Source organism: Megalobrama amblycephala, linkage group LG6 (assembly GCF_018812025.1).
Source record: "Megalobrama amblycephala isolate DHTTF-2021 linkage group LG6, ASM1881202v1, whole genome shotgun sequence".
In the NCBI taxonomy this organism is placed as follows: Eukaryota; Metazoa; Chordata; class Actinopteri; order Cypriniformes; family Xenocyprididae; genus Megalobrama; species Megalobrama amblycephala.
The window spans coordinates 18,249,859-18,267,103 of record NC_063049.1 but is presented as its reverse complement, the minus strand read 5'-3'; the positions used below and the strand labels follow the sequence as shown (position 1 = coordinate 18,267,103).

At 40.1% G+C, this 17,245-nt stretch overlaps 1 protein-coding gene across 2 annotated transcripts in view; it reads right to left on the bottom strand.

Annotated features, from left to right (window-relative positions):
* tmem198a (transmembrane protein 198a) overlaps nt 1–17,245 on the bottom strand; it is a 29,763-nt gene continuing 12,518 nt past the window's right edge. For both annotated transcript variants that reach the window (XM_048193198.1, XM_048193199.1), the window contains exons 2-5: nt 8,330–8,615; nt 4,655–5,230; nt 1,340–1,587; nt 1–1,204 (exon numbers count right to left, since the gene is read on the bottom strand). In XM_048193198.1, the coding sequence (XP_048049155.1) occupies nt 1,052–1,204; nt 1,340–1,587; nt 4,655–5,230; nt 8,330–8,498 (1,146 nt within the window). In that variant the 5' untranslated portion in view covers nt 8,499–8,615 and the 3' untranslated portion in view covers nt 1–1,051. The remainder of the gene's footprint in view (nt 1,205–1,339; nt 1,588–4,654; nt 5,231–8,329; nt 8,616–17,245) is intronic.

Sequence of the window (17,245 nt, the reverse complement as noted above, 5' to 3'; positions counted from 1 at the left end):
TATATCTCTCCTTTTCAAGCTTTATACACACTCAGAAATACACAATCTTTTTCTGAGAAGTCCACCATTGTAAATCTCTTCCACTCTTCTAGGGCATCTTTCTTTAATCCCTTTCAAAACTCTCTCATAAAAGACAAGGACACTTTTAAATCATCCACGCAAAACCCCTTAGTGTTCACAGTTACATCGTTAGGGCTTCTCTCGAATCCACCGCCCCTGAGATTTAACTGGAAGCAAATTAAACAGTCTCTAGATACTTTAGCCTTAAATGGATATAACAACTAAAAACATGTATATCAGGAATAATGATGGCACTTTCCCCACATGCATTGGCTAACAACAATAAACGCACAGAACATTTCAGTATATGCTTGTGCAATCGGCTCAGATTGAACAGAGATTGTGTTCACCATACACAGTTTGACAGAATTCGTGTAGGCCCTGACACAGAGCAGATAAAGCCATTTGAAACGGTTATAAAACGATACACACTTCCCTGCCCGTACTGTAAACATAATGTTATCTGAAACATCTTTAAAAAGTCAGAAACAAACAGAAGGACTGAAGTTTAAATCTGTAAACTGGATATTCATATAGTCTGTCTGGTAGAACCCGTGCATGTTTTATGACAGTTTAGTCTCTTAAAAGCCAAGGCTGTATTTGGTCCCGTAATGGATCTCTTTTGAAATGGCTGCAGTGGTAATGAGACCATTCTTCTCGGACGGAGTGAAACAGCAGCCTAATTATGGGAAGAAGAGCCTCGGAGGAGCAGACACACATACCACAACCATCTTCAGCAATATAAAATGGAGTTAATTGCAAGAGAACAGAGCCTTACTGTGGTTACACATTGTTTTGTAGGTAAACGATCCATTTGCTGCAACTTTTCTGGCATTTTATTTAAAAAAAAAACAAACAAACATGGGAATACAGCAAATTGATTCGGGAATGAAAATCCCGTCAGCCATTGTAACCACATGCTCTTGATTTGATACGGCCGCAAAAGTTCTCGGAATGGTTCGGTCAGTGCAATTTCTGATCCAGTAGAAGATCAACCTCTCACTGCGGGGCCTGTATGGGCTGTTAGGGGCACTTGGGAGCCATAGTCATAGTCCAAATCTACAACATGTGAGCCGCCGATCAACCTGCCATGAGAGTAGCCCCTCCTGTCCGTACGTCTGTCACGGAAGTTCTGGATGTAACTCTAAAAAAGAGAGTGAACGTGTAAGCGATCTCTGATAAATTGAAAAGATAAGCATAGAGATTCACATGTCAGGTTCTGATTTCTAGATAATGTGAACTGGCAGATGGATTGGCGGCAAGACAGACAAATACCTACCGGAGAAAGTACGTCTCCATCGAAGCGGCGAATGGTGTTGGGTTTCCGGCGGTGGGTGGGCTCTGGATGCTGGAGTTTGGGTGGAGGGTTGGGGGGATGAGGGTTGGTCTGAGGGGGATGGTGGTACTTCTGTTGCTGTGGCGGCTGTTTCTGTGGCTTTTTCTTCTTTTTCTTTGTGCATTCCCTTCTCTCTTCCTTCTGACGAATTCGCATTAACTGCACTCGTCTCTGCTGGTGACTGATGAAGACTTTAGGAAGAAAGAAAAAGGAAGCTTTTTAAGAAATGTTCTTATATGGCTTTAGCACATCAGGTCACAACTTGCAAAACAGAGGCGTTATTCTAAGCCATAAAGACACTATGCTGTGTGCACTGGCTCGGTTTCTCAAACAGTGGTCCAAAGCCAAGCTGCTAAACAAACCGTTGAGTGTTTTGACACATTCTGCTCTGCACAGGGCTAAATCGACATTCTGTTCTCTGTCATTATTAAAAACAGACGGATTATTTCTGCCCATTCAGTCACTCTGTTGTGCCTCAACAGCTTCGTGGCCCATCTGTCAGGGAATTCATGTAATGATCTTTCTTTCTCGCTCTCCCCCTCAGAAAACACTCCTCCCACTCTCGTCTCTATTCTTCTGCCCCTTCCTCATCACAGCCCCCTCCCCCAATCCAACAAACAAGGACCCAGCTTGTATCCATGGCAACCACCCCCAGCGCAGTTCACGCTGCCCGTTTTCCCAGTGCGCGGTTTAATTCTGAATCTAAGCATAACGTTTTGTTTAGCCTTGCGCTGACAAGAAGAAGTAAATATGTATGTTTAATAGAGAAATATTCAAGGTCCTGTCGATGTCTGGCAATATCTTACTTCACGTTCAACTACACAATTCTGTGTGGTCTTATCAGTCATAGAGAGTGTGACTTCTACCCTTGGAAATTTCATGCATACTCTCTTGCTGTGCTGAAGATGTTGGTGGTTGCTTTCTACAAGACAGTGATGAAGCGGTTTAAAAGTCCCCATTCAAGGATTTCAGGTCAGGGCTTCCCATTGAGTCACGCTGAGACTCTATTGGAGCTTGTATTGTATTGGATCACTACCACTGCACGTAATTAACTAGGACATCCATAAATAGATAACCACCAAAAACCTCATCACCCCTAAACTCCCAGGATACCCAAGGGGGGAATTTCAGAAAGACACCTTGTTTTAATGAAGTCCACAGAGGGACGTCCAGTTAAAATGATAGAATGAACCGTTCCAAACTCATATGGCTGCAGAGCATAAAAGAAGACATTCCGAATGTTTCAGATTCTTCTGTTCATATTATGAAAATCAATCTCCAAACCTTTCAAGATCCAAAAAGCAAACGTAAAAGGTAGCATGAAGTTAATCCATTTCTCGACTGGTATATTCCAAGTTTTCCGACAGAAAGATCGAAATTTAAACTTGTGTTCATTTTTTGGAGCTTGAAGGTTTTGGACCCCACTGACTTTCATAATATGTACAAAAACAATGACAGAGTGAACTCTTTCTTTATAGGAACTAATGGTAATGTTACTGTCCAATCTTGCTCCTGAAGTGACACTATCCTGCAGAGTTTAGCTTCAATCCTAATCAAACACGGCTGAACCAGCTAATCAAGGTCTTCAGGATTACTAGGCTGTATCCAGAATCGGCCTCAATACCCTCATTCACAAATCCCTACATTCACTCCTTCAAGTGGACTAGTGGAGTAGTAAAAACAAGTTAGCGAATTTGGAGACTGAGTGCATGCTGTGGACAAAATCACAAGTTCATTCGGCGTGACCCTCACAATGCATGAGTATTCTCTAGAGCAGGGGTACTAAACTCTGGCCCTCGAGGTCCACTTTCCTGAAAAGTAAAAGCCTCGTTCAGACTGTTAGTCCAAATCCAATTTTTGTGCAAATCCGTTTGAAATCAAATCAGATTTAAGTGTGAATTCACATGAAATGCAATTTTTACAAATCCATTTCAAGCTACATTCATATGTGGTTTGAAATCCTATTCAAAACGCATTTCTGGAAATCCGTTTCAGTCCGAGTGCTCTGATTGGATTTCGCATGGTTTATGTGACTTTCTCACACCACGTAAAACAAACTTCAGACATTGTAATAGGAAACATGCTGAAAGTTGCTGCAGAAACAAGGTTGTGTTGTTGCAAAGTGCCAGTCGACAAGCAGAAAATGACAATATAATGGAGATAACGGAGTAAAGCTGCTCATACCAGCCTCCTAAGTTTCTGCTGCTGCCTCATAAGACGCAGTAGTCCAGCACGGCAGCTACACATTGTCATGTTGTAAATAAGAAAACATCCATTGATGTTTCTGGCGTATGCCTACCAACGCAACATCATTGCCATAGAAACCAATGCAGATATTCTGGAAAACGAAGAGCGCCATGGGACACATAAATCGGATCGGAGCAGTTGCGACACACAGTGTAGACACTCAATCATTTAGATTAGATTCCAATTGGATTCACAAATAATCGGATTTGGACTGACAATGTGAACGGAGCCTTAGCTCCAACCTTGATTAAACTCAACTGCCTGAAGCTTTATAGTAAGCCTGAAGACCTTGATTAGCCTGTTTAGGTGTGTTTGATTAAGGTTGGATCTAAACTCTGCAGAAAAGTGGACCATGAGGGCCAGAGTTGAGAACCCCTGCTCTAGAGAGTACATCGGCTCTACACTTGTTAAAGTGGTGCATTATGGGATTTAATTAGTGCACTCGATAATGTCCACTATGGATTTGGAAATACTGTGAACACTGTGTATCGCAACTGCTCAGATCTGATTAGTGTGTCCCATGCAGCTCTCTCATTTTCCTGAATATCTGCATTGGTTCCTATTGCAATGACATTACAAATGGCTGTCCTCTCAAATAGTGCACTATATAAGGGTGTAGGAGGGCAGTTCGGACACAGTTGTAGATGCTTCCAGGCAAGTGTGTTTGGGGAGGTTGGAGCTAATCTCTGCAGGACATTAGCCCTTCCCTAGAAGGACTGGATACTCCTGTGTTACACTAAAGCCCTAGGTATACTTGATTTTCTGCATTTCGTACCATATAGTGCACACGTATTGACCACACAAGTCATTCAAAGTATACTCCATCGACTATGAGCGTAAATGGACATTTTCGAAGTACATCCACTATTGTTTTTGAGCACTCATGACGTAATTTACATCACACTGACTGTCCATGAGCCGGAGCGGAAAGCGGACAAGGCAAGTATACTTTTTGCTTAAGCCACAGTTTTGTCCCTTTCACTATAATTGCCACATGCTTGCCAGACTTACCTTCTGTGTGTGAATATCCTTCAGCCGTGACCTTCCACTGAATAAGAACACCCAGCAGCGCCAGCACGGGCCAAACTCCCATGACCACCCATGTGAACCAACACACGGGGCGAGGTGGATCCACTTTTACCCTCTCATAGATATACCGTGTCAAAGCAAAGAGCTCGACAAAATAATCCACAGTCACAGTCACCACAGCTGATCCGAAGACGGCGGTGGAGAGGGTGGTGAAACAGCGCTGCCACTGCAATGTGAGCACAGCAAACAGCATGCCCGAACCCAGAAGCACACCCAGGGGAAGCCACACTGTCCTCGGGTGGTAAAACTCCTCCAGAACCACCAGAGAGGCGAGGGCGACCAGTAAACCCAGGAGAAGTCCAACCATGAAAAGTCCCACGCTGCGGACCAGCATAGTGACCAAACCGCACAAAGTGCCGATGCCCAGGCCGATGCCCACACTGGCCTCCACACTTAGCTGAGTATCCATGACCCTCTCCTTATAGCAGAGCATGAAGATGATGATGGAACCAAACATTAGACCCGTGAGGAACATTACAGCCTTGAAGCAGCGGTACCCTACAAGAGAAGAGGGCAGGATAGGGGAGGAGGAGGTGGGAAAGAAAGAGATCATTTTGGAAGAGAAAATTATATTATCAGACAATGAATAAGAGTAATAGTATATATTAGGGCTTGGAAATAAATCAATCTCAAAACAGCATTACAATAAAATATATGTTGATAACAATGATAAGCTCTGGACATTTTTACTCAATATGGATAGTTCAAATAGCCCATCACACAGCAGAAATCAACGCGACAGTCGTTTTCGGTTTGCACGTCAACGTACACCATAAAGTCTATGCTACAGGTTTACCATTTTTTTGAGAAAGGCTTTCATCAAATACACATTGAAACTCAAAAAAGTCTTCACAACAAAAGTATAATATCATAGACTATATAAAACATTGGACATAGTGTCCGTGACGTCACCCGTAGGTTTCTGAAGAGCATTTTTGGAGCCCAAAGTGGGCGGAGCCATCCATTGTCGTCCTGGCAGCGTGTCACTCAAAGAGGCGGGACATGAGTAGAGCTGAGACAGTAGACAAACAGCTAGTAGTAAGAGCAGCGGCAATCTACCTACCTGTCACTCAAGTGACCACGCCTTTAATTTTGCAGAACTTCAAGGCTTAAAATAATTTAAATGGATGAGATATATATATATATATAAAAAAAATAATAATAATTCACCCCCCTCACAGTTGTCATGAAGGGCAAAATTAGCTATATAGACCAAAACCACTTTTTGTACCAGGCTGTAAACATCTTTTTCTGCTGTAAAGTTGGGCATTTTAACATGGGGGCGTCTATGTCTCTAGTGGCCAGTCGATGAATTGCAGTTTAAGTCACTTCCATGTTGGGTTCAAGAGAGAGACCGGAAGGTTGCCGCTTGTATAATATATAACAATTGTACATAACTAATATGTTATTACTATTGTATAATAAAATGTACTTGTAATTTACTGTTAATGTAAAATATTTTTAAAGAAATATCAAGAAATTTTTTTCATCCATGTTTTCATTCATGTTGTGCAGTATTTTATTTTACTGCAGCACCTTATAGCACCTTACATGTAAAACAAATAATGTAATGTTTTGTTGTTATATTTTCATTTGAATACATTTTAAAAGATTGACTAAATTGTTAAAGTTTTATGAATTAAGTTAATTAGAAATTGTTGATGATAAGTTTGTATTTATAAGATTGTAAATCATAAAACAACTTATTCAGTTGAGTTTGTAAACAATAAAGTTATGTTTACATTCATTCTTAAGGTCTAACAAACATGTGGAATGCATTTCCTTGCCCATTAATGGCATGAAATAAATGCTATGATAGGCTAAATATCATTATTGAATGATAAGGGGGAAAAAAAAAATATTGTGATAAATAGTTGAATAACAAGAGTTCAGTAAATGGAAATGACATACAGTGAGTCTCAAAAAGACCTCCGAAAACAGGCGAATCTCAACATAACACCGACTTTTACGTAACAGTCGGGATCATTAATATGTACGCCCCCAATATTTGCATATGCCAGCTCATGTTCAAGGCATTACACAAGGGCAGAACGTCTGGATGTGCACAGCTGAATCATCAGACTAGGTAAGCAAGCAAGAACAACAGCGAAAAATGGCAGAGGGAGCAATAATAACAACTGACATGATCCATGATAACATGATATTTTTAGTGATATTTGTAAATTGTCTTTCTAAATGTTTCGTTAACATGTTGCTAGTGTACTGTTAAATGTGGTTAAAGTTACCATCGTTTCTTACTGTATTCACGGAGACAAGAGCCGTCGTTATTTTCATTTTTAAACACTTGCAGACTGTATAATGCATAAACACAACTTCATTCTTTATAAATCTCTCCAACAGTGTGTAATGTTAGCTTTAGCCACGGAGCATAGCCTCAAACTCATTCAGAATCAAATGTAAACATCCAAATAAATACTATATTCACAGGAATCGATGCATGCACACAGCATGAATGACGAACACTTTGTAAAGATCCATTTTGAGGGTTATATTAGCTGTGTGAACTTTGTTTATGCTGGTTAAGGCAGTAGCGAGCTCGGGGGCGGGGGAGCACGAGATTTAAAGGGGTCGCGCACTGAATCGGTGCATATATAATTATGGCTCAAAATAGGCAGTTAAAAAAATTTATAGTAATAGTAATTGTGACCTTTTTATCTCACAATTTTTTCTCAGAATTGCACAATATAAACTCGCAATAGCGAGTTATAAAGTCTGAATTGAGTGAAATAATGTCAGTCATATTTTATATACACCGCAATTCTGACTTTATAACTAGCAATTTAGAGTTTATATTGCGTAATTCTGGAAAAAAAAAAGAAAAAAAAGCAAGAATTGTGAGATAAAAAGTCGCAATTATCCTTTAAATTGTTTTATTTCATGGCAGAAACAAGCTTCCACATGAAACAGCTTTTCCAGAGATAAACATTTTGTTTGGAAACATATGAGTGGGATCACCAGAATTGCCCTGAGTGAAGGTGTTTGATGCTCTGTGCCATTGATGTCCATTTTGTTGCTACAGTACTGTACAAAAGTAGCTTTTAAATCGATCAATGTGTGCTTTTCACTGAGAGATTATCTGCTTTCAAATTATCCAATTTAGAACTGTTGATAATGGCCCAAATTGCCACCAGAAGTGCAGGAAGAATAAACAACACCTTTTAACATTTTAACAGTCACACTGGGGCCAGAATGCCACAGAGAGAAGAGACTCTATATGCTGCTGTTGTCACAGCTGAGATGGCCTTGATCCTCTCTCTCTCTCCTAGCAAGTAATGGGCAGTGAAAGCAAATTTCACAGTCAAGTGGTAGTGATAAAGCTTATCTAATAGAGAGGGACATAGATTTGTCACCCTTGTCTGGTTGTCACATTCAGATGGTTATTATGTGAATTAAATTTAGCTATAACAACCACAGCTGAAACGATGTTTGTGATAACGAGACAAAAAAAACATATCCATGCAATCAGGTCATGTCTGAGTAATACTTCTTATGTAAATCTGCATTTCTCCAAACCAGTCTGTTCTGCTGTCTGCAATCTTCTAAATATAATCAGTTCATTCATCCTTTGCAACCTACCGAAGAAGCAGTAGATGATGCCAAAGAGGCAACACATGGAGCAGACGACAGATGGGACCACCTCATAGCGCCGTTCAATGTCCTCATCACAGCTGAACAGACGCTCTGGACTGCCATCCTGAGAGGGTGGGGAGAGCTTAAAGGCCAGAATCCGGGCAGTGGACGTCATGCTGTCAGTGTGTGTTAAAGAGTGTAACGTATCTTCACGGGAGCCGAGGTAACGGGGAAAGTCGGGTCATGTGGAAGGTAAAGGGTGCAGAGAAGGTTCCCATCCACAACAATTCACCTGTTCAAAGAGATAAGAAGAATATGTGCAGATATTAAATCATGAGCGTCAGAGACAGTTTGACTCTACCTGTCAAAATGATCATGGTATAGCCAGATCAAATTTAAAAATTCTCTTTGTGACAACATCAGACAATCTCATGCCAGACAGCTGTCCGAATCTATTCAACTCTTGCCTCAAGTCATATTTTCACTTCATATAGACTCTTTTTTTTTATTCTTCAAAATATATAGTGGCATTGCCTGACATTTTAAAAACTGAAAGAGTACACATAATCAAAGTATTATAATTCTAATCTAAAATTAAACCATTCTTTATATTATCTCAATGGATGTATGCGCTGCTTTGGCTGACAGCAGTGCTTTAATTGCTTTTAACTGCATCACACTGTGCAACATTTGCTACTGTGTACTTCAAAGACGTATGGTGATTATTTGTTAATGCACAAGCCCAAAGGACAGAAAACATCAATGTTTGACAAAACATTAATTTAAGATTTTCCACAGAACGCGTCCTTCATTTTACATCAAACATCCAAACACAAAAGACTACATCTCTTTGTCTATGAGAGATTTTGCTTGCTTTAGAAAAATGTACTACAATAAAAGTCTCATTCACACCATCAATGGTCCATTTCGACAATATGGTTGAAGGAGGAAACTGCCTGTTTAATTTATATGTTGGTTTCCTCTACGATTCAGACATCAGGCAAATAATATCAATTTATTTAAAAATATATTTTTTTTTCATTAGATTCCAGTAGGGTTTAGTGCCTTTTGGGATGGTAATATAATTTATAGAGTCTGAATCTCAAATGTTAATTTATATGTTGGTTCCCTCCGGATTTGATTCAGACATCAGGCAAATATATTGCAATCCCAAAATGCACCAAACCCTACTGGAATGCAATTAATAAAACTTTAAATGAAGTGAATATTGGTACAGGAACTTTAAAATATCCTCTCCGCTACTTTCAGAGATGCGTCAATCTTTCTCTAGTCGTGCTTTGATAGTGCTTTGAAATGACATTAATCAACTTAAAAATCTGAAAGCATAGAAAACAAAAATGATTTAGCTGCTACATATATTCAACTTTAACTTAGACTCTGGGGTATTCATTAGTCTAATTCAAACTAAAATCTCTCAAATCTTTGACATACACTTAAACTCGCCCTTTGGCATTTACTGTGGATCTGATAGAAACAAATACACTTCATTAATGAACAGAGACATTCATCAGTGACTAAAAAGCTCAACTGAAATGTCAGGCAGCGCTTTTAATAATGCATTAATGTAAACATAAAAGTGCAATTTCCAGCAACACCAGTCCTATTTATTTACAACCTGACGCATATTTCAGAACAATAGCTCTTCAGCTCTGTGGCAGAATGCTAGAGGTATCCTCATATTGGCAATGAGGCTAGAGATTATTGCAAGTTGGTTACTACTCGCAAGAGAACTATAGAAAACAAAGCCTTTATATAACTGGGAAAACAATACATCACTTCCTGTCTGTTGTCATAACAACAGTGTAATTCTGGGATGCTACAAGTTATACACCATTTGGCTAAGATGAGGAGAGTGACCTGCCACCATGGCAACAGCCTGAGAACCAATCAATGTTTTAGCCTGCCTTACAGTTTTTCCAGCGCTGGTGATTTCTCTCCTGCTTAAGAAAACCCCTCCCCTTCTGCACCCAAGACGTGCAAATAACAACCTGGCCCACTATCAAGACAGGAAGGAAAAGAGAAAAAAATCAAGGAAAAGTGATCAGGAGACCAAAAACAATACCAGCTTAATACATTTACAATTCAGGTTTTTTTTTTTTTTTATGTAAAATGATGTCTGCCAATATTATTGGCTGATGTTCAGATATTTTTATTGAACACATTTTCAGTATTAATGCTTCACAAATGAATTGTAGTAATGTTAAAAAAATACTTAAAAGTAAACATTACCCAGGAATTTAAATAAGATACATATTAGCATTGAAGTCATTAATTACTCACCCTCATGTCGTTCTACGCCCGTAAGACCTTCATTCATCTTCAGAACACAAATTAAGATATTTTTGATAAAATCCGATGGCTCAGTGAGGCCTCCATTGCCAGCAAGATAATGAACACTTTCAGATGCCCAGAAAGCTACTAAAGACATATTTAAAACAGTTCATGTGACTACAATGGGTCAACCTTAATGTTATGAAGTGACGAGAATACTTTTTGTGCACCAAAAAAACAAAATAACAACTTTAGTCAACAATATCTAGTGATGGCCGATTTCAAAACACTGCTTCATGAAGCTTTACGAATCTTTTGTTTTTTCGAATCAGTGGTTCAGAGCATGTATCAAACTGCCAAAGTCACATGAAATTTGAAACATTTCATTGAAATTTTGAAACATTTCGAAACACTTGTGACGCAATGAAGCCTCGTTTACTGAAATCACATGACTTTGGCAGTTTGATACGTGCTCCGAACCACTGATTCGAAAAAAACAAAAGATTCGTAAAGCTTCAAAGCTTCATGAAGCAGTGTTTTGAAATCGCCCATCACTAGATATTGTTGAATAAAGTTGTTATTTTGGGGGGGGGGTTTTGGCACACAAAAAGTATTCTCGTCGCTTTATAACATTAAGGTTGAACCACTGTAGTCATTTGAACTGTTTTAAATGTCTCTTTTAAATTTAACCGTTTTAAATTTAGTACCTTTCTGGGCATTTGAAAGTGTTAATTATCTTGCTGGCAATGGAGGCCACACTGAGCCATCAGATTTTATCAAAAATATCTTAATTTGTGTTCCACGGATGAACGAATGTCTTACAGGTGTGGAATGACATGAGGGTGAGTAATCCATGACAGAATTTTCATTTTTGGGTGAACTAACTGTGGCAAGGGGGGCGTGGTTCAGCGAAGTCTGCAGCGGGAGAGAGAGGCAGGAGGCGCGGTGAGTGAGTGGATTAAGCGCAAATAACAAACACCTGTCTCTTGTTTCAGTAATTGCCGTGGAGAGAGTATAAAACGCCAGGAGAAGCAGGAGCGAGCGAGAGAGAGAAGGACTACTGGCTGCCACACTCCTGGATTTCTGTTGTGTTTATTCGGAGTGACTTGATGTTGATTTTGGACTGTTTTGTGCCTGTCTGCACACCTCTTATTTTGAATTGAATAAAAGCAGCCAGTAGTCAAAGCTGACCCTGTCACCTTTCCTCCTACATTAGGAACTTTGTTACACTGGTGCCGAAACCCGGGAGGAAAGATGGATGCCGCCGCCATGCCAGCATCCTCCGATGCACCATTTGCAGAGATGATTACATCCCTCGTGGTCATGCAACATGATCAACACCAGGCCCTGCTAGACCTGCGACAAGACCAGGAGAGGCAGTTCCAGGCCGTCCTCCAAGCCCAGCAGGTAGACCGCGAGAGGTTCCGGAGCTGGATGGACCGGGAGGTTCGGCCGGAAGCCATGGTCCAACGAGCTGTGCCCGCCCATCCCCCACTCAACAAGATGGGGCCTGAGGACGACCCAGAGGCGTTCCTTGATCTTTTTGAGAAGTCGGCGGAAGTCTATGGGTGCCCGCGGGACCAGTGGCCGATGCGCCTGGTCCCACTGCTCTCCGGGGAGTCCCAGGTAGCGGCACAGCAGCTTCCGGTGCAGAATCTCCTGGTCTTCGATGACCTGAAGAGGGCCATCATCCAGCGGTTCGGCCGGAGTCCTGAACAACACCGTCAGCGCTTCCGCTCCCTGGAGCTAGGCGAAGTTCCGACCCTTCGTGATGGCCCAACAGCTCCGGGACTCCTGCCGCAAATGGTTGCTGGCTGACGGAAGCGACGTGGAGATGATCATCGACCAAGTGGTACTGGAACAATTTATCACTCGGCTTCCAAGAAGAACGACCGAGTGGGTCCAGTGCCACCGCCCCACGTCGCTGGAGTCGGCTATCCATCTCGCGGAGGACCATATGGTGGCGTGCCCCGGGGTCGGCGAACCCCTCCCATCCACTTCTCTTTCTCTCCCTTTTCCACCTCCTTCTCTCTCTTGACCTGTCCCTTTACCTAGGTCCTGTCCGCCCGGCCCTCCTCGAGTCCCGCCCCGGGGGCAGGGCGGGAATTGTCAGATTCCTTATTCGGCTCCTAAAGTCCCGCCCAGGGGACTCACTCACTGCGCCTCCTGCCTCTCTCTCCCGCTGCAGACTTCGCTGAACCACGCCCCCCTTGCCACACTAACCCGTTAAGAAGATTTTGCAAAGTGTGAGCATAATTTACTTGAAACAGATCAAATTAACTTAACTTGGGAATTTCTATTTAAATCCACAAAGAATTGTGTGTAGCCTTTACTTAAAAACATGCCGTTTAATGTAAGAATTTCTGAGTGAAAATTGTTTCCTAGCTTTTTTCTAGTAAATCCTACTTTTTTTTTCTCAGTGTAGTTGATTATAGTTGTATATATTTGAATAGTTGAATTGTAGTTTGCATGAGATTAGCTACCAGCTGGATTTTGAAACATGCAGACTGGTCAACTAGCCACTGACTGGCTTTGACCAACTAATGGCAAACCTAGACCATTTAATAACCAGCTTGGATCACCTAGAAACCAGCTACTATGTTTCAAAGCAACCAGCTTAAACTGGATTTTCCAGCAGAGAAAAAACAAGAGGGGAAAAAAGATATAGATGATGAGAGAAAAAAGAGAGAGAGAGAGATCATTTTATTAAGCCATGTTTGCCTTCATCCATGCATGGGTAAAGTTGTAGCACAGTTCAGACAGGCTTGTGTTACAACAAGGAAAAATAAAACGATCTGGACCAACACTCCACAACAACTCTCAGCACTCAGGCGAAAAATTCATCACTTGGATGGAGAGACAGTAAGAGATAACATTACATGTAATTTCACCACTGGAACAGCCTGGGAAAACCATTTTCAAGTATTACTCCATCTCAATGCAAAGAGCATTATTCAACACCAGCCGTCTTTGAAGAAAATAAGCTGTCTTCAACCTCTTTCCAATCACTAAAAAACCTCAAATCTCTGTTGCGCTCTCTCTACCTTCTGATGGTACCTTCGGTACGTCCCATTGCACTTCAGATCATGGGCAACGAGTCGTTGTCTGCCTCGGGTGTAGATGTCAGTCATGATGTAGAACAAAAGGCTCTACTGAACTTGCAACTCTTCATGAATATTTTACACAGACCGCCGAAGGGCCCGCAGAGAGAATGTCAGCAGAATGAAGCTCGACCTGTGTATATACTGTATTATGCACGTGATATGTATGTGCCTTGCTCATTAGAAGGAAAATGGCAGATCAATGTAAACAGCTGTCCGACTGAACAATAACAGACAATATGATGGGCTCGAGTACAGCCTATGGGGACTGTCTCTGAAACTATCCACCTTATTGAGAGCACAAAGAATGACTTGGGATAAAAAAATAAATAAATAAAAAAACAGAATGTGAAAAGCCCAGATCTATGGTACAAACAGCCCCATTTGTCTGCATCTAGGTTAACAGCAGCCACTATAGGCACATGGCGATCCTGAAAATACATCACGCCACTATGCACATGTCTGCAATAAGTGGAACACTGGGCAAGATTCACAGATGACAGAATAAGGTAAACACCCATCCAGCTGGAAACAAAACCAATTGTGTATTACATGATGAACTAAAAACAAAGTGAGCCAAATCCTAAGAACAATCCCTTATTTAAAACAGCTGCTCTCTCACTAAAAGGGATAGTTCACTCAAAAATGGCAATTCTGTCATTTACTCACCTTCATGTCATTTCAAAACCTTCTTCTTTTTTTCTCTCTTTTTTTTTTGTGGAACATATGAGAAGATATTTTGGGAAATGTCTTGGAAGTCAATGGTCAACCAAGCATTACACTCAAATGTTCCACAGAAGAAAGAAAGTCAAACCGGTTTAAAAACAGAATTTTGCGTCAAACAAACAAACATATTTTCAAGAATGTTTCAGCTGCTTTTGTCCATATTACGAAAGTCAATGAGACCCAAAAACTGAAAAAAAAGTTGTGTGTAATTAATCCATATCACTTGACTTGCATATTCCAAATCTTCTGAATCAAAATTATCACTTTGTACGGAGCATCCTGAAACATTCAAAATATCCTTTTTTTTCTAAGCAGAATGACATGAGGGTGAGTAAATGATTTCATTTTCAGGTAAACCTGAAGGACTCCTATATTTGCATTTGAAATGAATGCAACAAATTGCATTGTGGGTTTGCTATTAGATTCGGTATAGTTGACATTGCCCCACTTTTGAATAAAAGCCTCTTTACAAAACATTAAGATGCAGGATCACAAAATAATCCATGCTGAAATGTGTTGGACTGAAATCACCAAGTATCTCGCTAAAAATAAACATCATCAGACACTCTTTCTTTAGACTGGAATCCATTGGAAGGATACTTTTACCATTACATATATTCTAACTGGAACAACAATATCCTTCTTCCTCATTATTCCAACATGACAAGTGGCCAAGTTGCTGAACGACAAGCAGACGTTGTTGATGCATTCAAGTGTTAATGAATTCATAAGTTCTGAAAGTTATGTTTTCATGGTACATTAAACATTTATTTCAAAAGATAAAGGAAAATTGATTTATGCATTATATGACCCCTTTTATGTTATTCTAAGGTCAATTCTAATCACATTTTCTTCGCTGATTTTAGGGGAAAGTGTACAGAATGGATTTAAACATGGCAAAATGTTTGCAAAAGGTCTGAGAGTGCTAGCTCTTAATGGTAGCTGAAAACATAATGAAATTGGCCAAATTATTTCATAAATCAAGGGGTGAGAAATGTTTAGAACTTTGTGAACGAGGGTTGTTCAAACTTGTTCTGTGCGAGCATGTTCTGTGTTGGCCAAGCTATCGCTCACATACACACTGTAAACCCTAACACTCAAAATAATTAATTGGTTTGAGTAGGACAAACTTAAATTAAACAAATTAGTTCAGTCAAATTAACTTTATGAATATTTAGCACTTTCTTTTTCTTTCAAGTTCACAGAACTGATATATTTTAAGTAAACTGAACTGTTTTTTTGTTTTGAGTTTAATTAACTTACTACTTTTAATTTAGACGAACATAATTTAAACTGAAACTGGGCTGGAATTTCTATTTCTCAGCATGCTTTGCCCATGGCACTCAAAAGGGAGAGTAAATGTTAAAGGTCCCGTTTTTCGTGTTTTTTTGAAGCTTTGATTGTGTTTATAGTGTGCAATATAACGTGTTCATGTTTCGCGTGTAAAAAAACACAGTATTTTTCACATAATTTACTTATCTGTATACCGCTGTTTCCACTGTCATAAAAACGGGCTGATGACTTCCTTGTTCTATGAAGTCCCTCCTTCAGAAATATGTAACGAGTTCTGATTGTGCCAGCGGTTCCTGTGTTGTGATTCGACAGCAGCTTCTGCTCCATCTTTCAAGAATAATCTTTGTGCGAATCCGGCATTAAACTGATTGAGATTGAGGAAGCTGTCCTCAGCAAAATGTGCTGCACATAGTTTTACATGTGGATTATAATTTTCGGGAACCGAGTTAAACATAAATTGTAACCATTGATCTCTAAGTACAGCGTCCCTGGGAAGGCCAAACAAATGTAATTGGACTGCGGGATGAAAATAACAGCGTTTCGACGACATGGCGACAAACACACTTTACAAACGCAACTCTTGCTCTTCTCCGTGGGAGCGCAACAAGACCACGGCCCCTTTTTTGTGTATTCCTGTGGGCGGAGGTTAGTCAAAAAACTGTTTTAGTGACGTCATTAAAGAAGGAAGTAGAGGGATGTAGTCCAAACAGGCCGTTCGATGTAGGCGACTTCTGTTAAATAAAATATCTCGCTTGGCATTGAACTTTGAGCTTTAAAATTTTACAGATTTTATTTATACTCTAACAACAACATTACACACTAACTAAAGTTTGAAACATGGGATCACGAAGAACAGGACCTTTAAAATTATGTGTTATATAATGTTTGTTTGTTTTTTGTCTGTGCAAGATTAATGTTAAGTGGGAGATTTAGTAGTGATTAATGTTTTGTTGTGCTAATTTAGAAGAGTTTCTGTTAATGTGGGTTTTTGGATAGTTACCATCATGGTATCAAGTGGCATATGCGGCTTTGGTTTGAGAGCAAGTATGTTAAACGCTTCATATTGCTGTACTCATTCAGCAAGTGCTATACCATGCTATTTCTAACATGTTAGCTAATTAGCAAGTTAGCATTTTCTGAATTAGCTTGTTGTAGCTAGCTAAGTTTACACTAATAAAAATGTTTACATTGAGGTAAAATGATCATTTTAATGTAAATGTATGAATTAGAATGAAAAAACTAAAGGATTAGTCCACTTTTAAATACACTTCTCCTGATAAATTTACTCACCCCCATGTCATCCAAGATGTTCATGTCTTTCTTTCGTCAGTCGAAAAGAAATTAAGGTTTTTGAGGTTTATAAACAAAATATCGCCTTGAACGTACTTTCCGCTTCCGCATTCTTCATAACGCTTACGCTGAATGTCCTATGCCTTCCCTATTCAAGATACGGAAAAAAACGAAACTGGCGCCGCGTTCGTTCCGTAACTTGAATAGGGAAGGTGTAGGA